This window comes from Phocoena phocoena, chromosome 2, assembly GCF_963924675.1.
Source record: "Phocoena phocoena chromosome 2, mPhoPho1.1, whole genome shotgun sequence".
In the NCBI taxonomy this organism is placed as follows: Eukaryota; Metazoa; Chordata; class Mammalia; order Artiodactyla; family Phocoenidae; genus Phocoena; species Phocoena phocoena.
This window is the reverse complement of record NC_089220.1, coordinates 32,044,956-32,054,278: the sequence shown is the minus strand read 5'-3', so window position 1 is coordinate 32,054,278 and position 9,323 is coordinate 32,044,956. Positions and strand designations below refer to the sequence as shown.

Here is a 9,323-nt window from a genome sequence, read left to right as displayed (position 1 = left end):
TGTCCCGTCGCAAGGATCTGGCGCCCGGATGCTGACGCCAATGGCAGCTTGCTTCGGGCCTTGGCATTTCCCCAGGGAGGAGTTGGAAAGCCGCTTATGTGCTTGTCTCTTCTCCTGGCAGTAGGGATTCAGTTGCTAGAATTCTTTCAACTTTGTATGTGATTATGGCTTCCTTACCGTAAAGTGCCTATTGTAACTAACTTATGGCTAAAGTTTTCACTTATCTCCTTGTTTTTGGTTTGTTTTTTATAGGTGAATCTACCCAGGGCTGACTTCAGTGTTCTTACTTCTGGCTTTTAAATTTTTTCGTTTTAAAATAACTTGGACGGATGAAAGATGTGCCATGGCAGGATAGCACCAAAGAGCACCTCATTGTTTGCCGTGGCCTCCGTGGGACATGGAGTGTTCCTTCTGGTGATTCTTAGCATCCTCCTTGGAGACGGACTTGCCTCAGGTGAGCCCCAGCCTGCCTCCTGTGTGTGGGAGGGAGAAGACTCAATACCATTGTTTCTCCTGAAGGCTGGGAGAAGGGATTCTCTGTGGCGCCGTGAGCAGGGGAGCAGAGAGTGGGGGCTTCTGTGCTGTTGGTACAGCAGGGAGCCAGTTGAAGGCGTGGGACTGGTGGCTGAGGTGCCTAGTGAGCCAGCGGGGGGTGGGGGTGTAGGAGCCTGCGGGGATGACGTGACCACTCCCCTCCCCCGGCTGTAGTCACGGGTGGGACGGAGGTGTAGGATTCAGGGTGCAATGTGCAGGTACGGGTGCCGGCTTTGGAATCCACTGTGTGTTTCCAGAGCCCAGTCCTGCTACTTGCTGGCTCTGTGACCGAGAGCGAGTCTCTACTTCTGTAAGCCTCAGTCCCCTCACCTGTGCTAGATGGCAGAGTTGAGTAATTGTGACAGACCATGTGGCCCCCAAAGCCTAAAATATGTACGCTTTAAAATGTTTGACCCTTTATAGCAGAGGTTTGCCACCTTACCCCCAGCCCAGAACAGACGGTGCTCAGTAAGAATGCCTATGAATGGAGTGGCTATCAGAGTAGGAAGGAAGGAAGGAAGGACTGACTGGGCAGAGCTAGGATGGACCTCAGAGGCTGTGCACTGGCCCAGGGCCTTAGGGCAGCTCATGGCAGTGCCTGGACCAGAACCTCGCCTAGTGCCTGGTGTGCTACCACCACCATCCTCTTCCAGGGCTCTGCTGGGGAAGCGGTCCTGCTATGTTACATGGCAGTATGAGGGCAGAGCATCTGCCTTCAGTGTCTGATGCCTTCAGCCTCTTTAGCTCCGTTAAGCCATCCCCTGTACACCGCCACTCTCTCTTTTATGGGCTTCCCCCCTTCCTCCTCCCATTCCCCACCCCATTTTCCAGCTACCCACACCTTCCCAACTTTCCATTCAAGGTCTGAAATCAATTATCAGGGATCGATGCTTCCAGACTGGCTGAATAAAGGGATTATTATTTTCCAGTATGGAAAAATATATCTGTAGTGTGGGCTCAGACCAGGATGGGAAAGTTGGCTCTGTTGTTTTCTTTCCCTCCCCCATCTGCAAAGAATCCTTCCTCCCCTGCCACCCCACTCCCTCTGCCCAGTCTTTTTTACTCTCCATAAAACAAACGTACTGGCACAGAGCAGGGTGCAGGCAGGGGAAGGGGTTTCATCATTACTTTGATCCAGTGCACCAAGTTACGATGTTTTTCCCTCTCTCTGGAGTGGCTTCTGGGAGAAGGAGGTACCCACACCTTGGCCTGAGACCCAGAGCACACCTGTACGGCTGTGCCTGCCCTGAGCAGCGTGCCAAGCAAGCTTGCCAAGAAACCAAGGCTCTCAGATACTCTGAAGTCGAGGAAAGGCAATTCCCGTCAGGCAAGGTCTCCTCTTCCTTTTCCTGCATTTCTTACCTGCTCCTGTAGCTTCCCCTGAATACCCATTCCAGAGGCCTTTTTAAATGAGGCGCTCGTTACCCAGTGAGCTCTAGTAGATATGCTCGTGTGTCCCGGCACATTGGCGACGGTGAGAATCCCACGGGACAGAGGTCAGTGGGCACCCTCGGTGAGGCGTTGGCCTGCACAGTCCCTGGTCATAAGTCCCACAGGCGCCTCTAGTCTTGGCCATAATTGCTCAGGTTTAGAAAAAAGAATGACGTATGAAGAGGCACTTGAGAGTTCTGGGGTAAAGTTCTGGGAAAAGTTACATATGTCATGTTCAAAGTTCAGTTCTCCATCCTGGTTCCTCTTATCTGCAGCTGGAGATTTGGAGTTATAACAGAGAAGTGGTTACGGAGGCATCGGGTTCAGCTTGCCCCTTGGTCATGCCTGTAGCAGAGATGGAGAGAGTTACTGATAAAGTTCCCTTTTTCAGGGTGGCAAAAGGAAGCGTATCTTATTCTTCACACCTGGTCACAGCCTGCAGGGGAAGGCCAGATTTAAAAATAAGATCTGTGCTCACGCTACCCAGCTTGCTTTTCTTGGACTAGGGAGGAATTAGGATCCCAACTGTGTAGCAGCCTCCCCCAATCTCTCTCCTTAAGAGATCTTAAGGTCACAGATCTCTTTACCTGTGACCTGAAGAAAGTTGCTGTGTGTGTGGCCTTAGGTAAATCACTTGACCTCTTTGTGTGCCCTGTAAAACAGAAACAAGATACTTAAGGATGTTAGGTTGGTGTTGTGTAATAAAAATGATTGGAAGGCCCTTGACATATAAAAATGCTCAGCGTAATTCCTAAATAACAACAGCAGCAGAGACGGTGTTTGACCTCCTGTGGAGTCACGTTGGGCAAGAGACTTCCTGTGGATGACGTCCTCCGCTGTCTTTAAAAAACGAGACTGGAGATGCAGAGTCACTTTTTGGGTTGGGGATGAGGGGTTGGGAGGAGGTGTCAAACTTGACCAGTTGAGGAAGGATTGATTACTTCCGGGATCCCTTTTGCCTTCCATGTTTGCATAGTTTGATGGTCTCAACCTAGCTCATGTAAAAAGCTTTTAATTTCCATTCTCTCCCTGTTCTGAGCATATTTATTGAAAAAAACTTAGTATTTTACTTGTTTCTGATTTTTTTTTTCCTTTAAGATGTTGCCACACACTCAGCGGCCATGTTAAACATCACACAGGCACCTAAGCGGGGAAGGCGGCCATTTGCATTTCTGTGTGGCAGAGGGAGAAAGCCAGGCACTTAGTGCTCACTGAAGATGGAACATGTGGAGAGCTAGGCTCTCGGGGGATGATACGGCTTCGGCCGTTAGCACTGCTGTGGCAGAGAGAGATGTTGGCAGGTGGCCTGGCTCACCTCACGGTCTCTGAAGGGACCTGGAGTCAGAGGTACTGAACTGGGAAAAGAGAACAGGTAGGGAAACGATGCCTGTGGAGCATCGCTTGTGTGTCGGGCTCTGTGTCATCACGTGTGAAGTTCTCAGAGTGCCTGTGAGCTAGATGGTCACGTAACTGTTTGACAAGTGAGAAACCGAGGCAGAGTGAAGTTAGGTAACTTGGTCAGAGACACTCAGTCGTAGGTGGGGAAGCGGGCTTGGATCTGCGTGCAGTATGTCTGACTGTTGCCCATGCTCTGCTGAGAACTGGACTACCTGTGCTGAGTGGCAGGCTTCTCTGAGACCTGTTTCTTGTGTTGCTCTGTTGGAGCACTCAGATCACCCTTCAGAGGGTAACTTTGACAGAGGAAGAGAGGCACCATCTGTTTTCTTCCCTGGATATAGGATGCAGGAGTCATCTCTGGGTTACCATGTTTACCTCTGTGGTTGTTTCTCTTCTTATCTGCAGTGGCCCTTGGTGGTTTGGGTCCCGGCTTAGGCACAAGGTTTGCCAAGGCAGTTCTATTCTTGGAAAGGAACAATAGGGACCACAGAAAATTGTTTGCTAAATGCGGCTGTAGTTCCCAAAACATCCGCAGAGCATCTTCCTGTCAGCTGCTGGTGTCGTGATGTAATCTCTCTATGGTGTAATTTACCTGTGACTATAAAAAGACTGGGGATTGTGGTAGGAGGCTGGATGGGTCATTACAGAGCTTGCTGAACCCTGGCGTCATGAAAAGACATTGAGAAATTACCCTCTGCGGGCTGATTGTTGTGCCACGTTTAGACCATTGCCAACGCATGGTACGAGCTTTGCACTGTAACTTTCGAACAAAAGAAGACAGGAGTCCACCAGACCGAACACCTCAGTGGCTCTAACCTGGGTGAAAGCCCTCATTAGACACAGCTTCCACCTACCAAACAGAGGTGCCCCACTACCCTATCCTTAACTGCAAGCTTAGAGGTTATCCTTACCTGCCCAACTCTTTCCACAAAAGGGGGTCACAGGTGCTTAAAAAAAACAAAAGAAAAGGGCTTCCCTGGTGGCGCAGTGGTTGAGAGTCTGCCTGCTGATGCAGGGGACACGGGTTCATGCCGATCCCACATGCTGCGGAGCGGCTGGGCCCGTGAGCCGTGGCCGCTGAGCCTGCGCGTCCGGAGCCTGTGCTCCGCAATGGGAGAGGCCACAGCAGTGAGAGGCCCGCATACCGCAAAAAAAACAAAAAACAAAAAACAAAAAAACCCAACTAGGGTTAGTGCTCAGAGTCTTTAATTATTCTAGGTATGTTTTCAGATGAATTCTTTGACCACCTCTTACCCACTGGAGGTTCCTTTCTTCTCCGTCACCCCAGCAGCCTGAGCCTGCGAGGATGTGAGCAGCCCTCCCGTCCCAGGTGGCTGGTACTGGTGTAGCTGGCTGCCTGGACTGGGGCCAGGTCAGGAGTGACCTTGGCCCGCTTGTGTTTAGCTCTGGGGCCCAGAGGGACAGCAGTGTTTAGAGACAACTTTGCCATGGTGTGGTGTGACTGAGGGGGGCGCTGGCCGCTGGTTTCTCCCAGCCCTGCTCACCCAGTGCACCTTCAGCCAACCTGAAGCGTGAACTCTGAATTCACTGGAAGATGAGGGTGAACACTGCCTCTACGCCTAGCTGCCTGTATTACCTTGGATAATCTTCCAGACATCATTGTCGATGTTCCCTAGAACAGGGAAGACACTCGATAATCTTACGTATTAATACACTGTTGTGAGGATTAAATAAGATAGTATATATAAAGCACTTAGGACATTGACTGGCATACAAAGAAGTAATTCCTAGGTTTGAAGACCAGATTCTAGCACCAGTTGATACCAGTCTACACTTATGACACCAAAGCTGATTAGCTCGGGTTGGAAGGAGCTCCTTGTTTCTTCCGTGTGTCTTGGATTCTCTTGGATTCAGTTCAGTACATTCTGAGCAGAGTTAGACACGTACTGCATGAGTCCTTCATAGTTCACAGGTTCCTAATTCTCAAATGCCACATGTTGGCGTCTCACGCACGAAGCTAAGCAGAGAAGAGGGGCCGTGGCCCTTTGCGCTGTTTGTGCTGAGGGGTCAGCTAGGACATCTCACAGCCAGCCCTTCCCTTCCGTGAGGCTGTCTTGTTGGCATCTCAGAGCTGGGATTCCTCAAAGCTGCTATTTGTTAGGAACTTGCAGAGTTTTTTTTGAAATCTTAATCTGAGAATGCCAAGGGGTCTGTTCTTTTAAAGAGGTATTTCATTTCATCAGCACAGTGGTGTATGATGGAAGGATTACATTTTAAAGAATTCCTAAACACATCCGTGAGAATACAACATTAGAATTAAAAATTAAGAGCTCTCTTCTCGTCTCTCCATTTTGGTAGTCCTTTTGCCTCCTCCTGCTTAGCTATATTGGACAGCATTTCTTCTTGTAAGAAGCCTTTTCCTTCCTAGATTCACTTGCTTCCCCAGAGACAAGGTTTTCCCCTTGCTTAACTTCTTTAACTTGTTAGCTTTGCCAGTAGCCAAATCTTTTAAAAGTACAACTGTTTAATCATTCAGAATTCTGGGAAGTAGTGCAGGGAACACAAACAGATCCTCATCAAGGTTTATTCTTTGCAAAGCGTTTTTTCTTTTCAAATTCACAAAAGTATTTTAGGTGTTTCGACCAAGGAGGGGAAATGTGTTTCAGGAAGTTATGGCCAAGTACTCCCTCAGGATTATAAAATAATTCTGCTCTAGCCTTTGTTATTCTGAGTAACTAGTGACACTTTATGAAATACAATGGGCCCGACGATCAGTTCTTCACGTGCAGTGGACACATGTCTCCCTGGGAGAGGGCGGGACCTGTGTGTTTATTGTCGCTGGATGGAGTACTGACAGCTCAGCCTTGTTGACTCTGGCAATGGTGGGAGGCACAAGAGAATGTCGCTGGGATTGTCACACACCAGACAAGGACTGAGTGGGCGTGGGGAGTCACCTGTCAGTATTTGCTGAGCACTGATCTCGGCACAGCAAGGTACGGGGGCCGACAGGAGAGAAGCCTTGGATGTTTCTGCTTCCCGGTTGGTCTCATTACTTTGGAGGCCAGGTTGCAGAGGACCCAGTGGTGTCTTGAGTCAGTGCAGCCCCACTCGGGCTCCTGAAAACCATGCACGGTCGCCCCGAATTGCTAATTAATGGTCCAGGAAGTTAGGTGGTGACATCAGTAGGTTGTGTGGCCCTCTGCTTTCTACCTGTCACACAGTAGACCCCGTCAGTCTCTGATCTTTGAGTCTTCTGTACACGAGCCACTTGATCTTAGTTCGTGTTCTTTGTTCTTGGTTTTGTAAGTGTTTGCATATAAGCTCGTTGAGGGCAGAGACAAAGTCCTTTGTACTTTGTTATAACCAGGCCAGTGGTCATCCCAGAGGGGGTCACTCCTGGCAGGATTGTGCAGGATCATGGCCTGTCCTGTGCGTGAGGATAAGCAGGACGAGTCCGCGGCCCTGCGGGCAGCAGCGGCCTGATCTGTGGTTCCCCGTGAGGTTCTGTCCACAACCTTCTTGGGAGTGGAGGAGGATGTGACAGTGTCTTCATGCCTCAGGGGATGCAGGTGGTGGGGCTCTTCTGAGAGGAAGGGAGTGGGGCTGGGCCGGCTGCCCAGAAGAGTTTATCACAGAGTGCGCTGACTTTCAGCCCGAGTGAGGATCTTTGAACCCAGCGTGGGTCCCTTTAGGTGATGAAGAGGGAGGAAAGGAAGGCTTTCGTTACGTACGGGGAATGAAGTCATGTGGAAGAATGCATGTGAGAACTGTGCTGGCTCTAAAAATATACTGGCATTGGAGGGGGGAAAGGCAGCTTGCATGGGTGTGGCTTCCCTTCCCCACCCACAGCTCCCTCTACCTCTGTCCCTAAAGTCAAGGCTAAGGGGACTCCTTATTCCCCTTCCCTGAACATTAGCACAGTCAAGCCTATCCTCACGCTGTTCTTTGAGTGGCTAGATTCCTGTGGCTGGAATCCCAGCCTCCCCTCCCTCCTGTACTTCACTTCATCCTTTAAGATCAAATTCAAAGTTACCTCCTCTGAGACACCACCCATCCCCTTACCACTAGAATTAATAGGGTCTGCAGGAAGGAGAGTAGGCTATGTGTGTATTTGCGGAATGGAATTCTCAGGAGCTCTTTGGTCTCAGTCCTTTCTCTTGGGAGGATGTCAGAGAGTTTTTCCTATGAACAGGATTCCAACTCCTAGAATCTTAACTGTCTTTGATTATTTGAAGGGATTGGGCAGCTTGTTAAGACTTCAGCTTTGGGGAACCTGAACTCTTAGTTCTGCAGATCATGACACACAAGCCCTATATGGACTTGTTCCAAACCCTAATGACCAGGGTTGCTCTGGGACAGATTGGGTTTGGTGTTTCCATAAGCGGCATCAGCTCGTTTAGCAAATGTGTGTTGATATAAGGCGGGCAGGGAGGACAGCAGGAGGTGGGTAATGCCGTGAAGGGCTTCCTGGGGCCAAGTACTGGACTGGCTCTTGTTGGAAGTTATCACATCTAGTTGGTCCTCACAGTCAGCCTGTGAGAGGTGGGCGGTTGCAGCCAGGGACAGGAGGGATGTCCTGTTGTACCAGGAGGGATGCAGACGGGATGGTTCAGACTCTGATTTATCCACAGTTATTTGCTGAGCGCCTGCTGAGTGCTGCAACTGTGCCAGCTCCAGTCTGTGAGATACTTGCTGTGATCAGGGAAGTCATTGCTGCACTGGGATACACGTGGGCGGGGCTCCTGATTCAGATAGGGGTGGTCATAGAAGGCCTCTCTGAGGGAGAGGAGTGTACACCGAGACCTGGAGGCAAGTAGGGGGACAAGATGGCATAGTAAGGTTAAGAATGCAGTCTCGGGGCTTCCCTGGTGGCGCAGTGGTTGAGAGTCTGCCTGCTGATGCAGGGGACACGGGTTCGTGCCCCGGTCCGGGAAGATCCCACATGCCGCGGAGCGGCTGGGCCTGTGAGCCATGGCCGCTGAGCCTGAGCGTCCGGAGCCCGTGCTTCGCAACGGGAGAGGCCACAGCGGTGAGAGGCCCGCGTACCGCAAAAAAAAAAAAAAAAAAAAAAAAAAATGCAGTCTCTTGGGCCAAGCAGGCTGGTTTGAATCCTAATTCTGCCACTAACATGTTGTCTAATTTTGAGCAACAAAATTAGTTTCTCAGTGTCCCTCAGTTTTCATAGGTGTGAGATTGGGATAACATACTTACCGTATAGGGTTGTGGTGTTACCATCATTATGTTACTCTGTGTCACCTCAGCCAGCATGTTGGGGGCAGTCTGGAGGGAGGAGAGGGAGAGAGTTAGCTTCGTGTCTGCTGTGCTCACCTTGGCTCTTCCTTCCTTTGGAACTTGCATTGTCACTTCTGTTGAAACTTAGGAAGTCCAGTATGCTCTGTTCTCTAAACTGGTTTTCCTCTTACCCTGCTGTATAAATGAGTGGTCTCTTCTACTTTGGTGGAGTATGTTTTTCTGTTGTTGTTGTTTTTTAATTTATTAACTTATTTATTTTCGGCTGCATTGCGTCTTCGTTTCTGCACGCGGGCTTTCTCTAGTTCCAGCGAGCGGGGTCTACTCCTCCATACGGTGCACGGGCTCTAGGCACGCGGGCTTCAGTAGTTGTGGCTCACGGGCTCTCGAGTTCAGGCTCAGTAGTTGTGGTACACGGGCTTAGTTGCTCTGTCGCATGTGGGATCTTCCGGGTCCAGGGCTCAAAGCTGTGTCCCCTGCATTGGCGGGCAGATTCTTAACCACTGTGCCACCAGGGATGTCCCTGGTGGAGTATGTTTGGAAGCTGGGGTTTCAGAAAAGAAAAATGAAGTCTGTCCTTAGCCTCAGAGTTCAGAGATGGGGCTGAACATCACCAGAAGCACAGTTTGGGGGAAGCACCCAGGGGTTAAGATGCTGGTGGAGGCAGGTAGGTGCCCTTCCTAGCTGGCTGTCAGAGCTGTGGAGGGGTAGGGGGCGTGGAGGAGGAACAAGCTTGATGTGAAAGATCA

General features: G+C 50.3%; 1 protein-coding gene across 1 annotated transcript in view; it reads left to right on the top strand.

Moving 5' to 3' along the window:
* The first annotated feature begins 336 nt into the window (after nucleotides 1–336).
* SUSD6 (sushi domain containing 6) overlaps nucleotides 337–9,323 on the top strand; it is a 45,863-nt gene continuing 36,876 nt past the window's right edge. Inside the window, exon 1 of the mRNA XM_065872948.1 lies at nucleotides 337–454. Coding sequence (XP_065729020.1) covers nucleotides 337–454 — 118 coding nt within the window. The remainder of the gene's footprint in view (nucleotides 455–9,323) is intronic.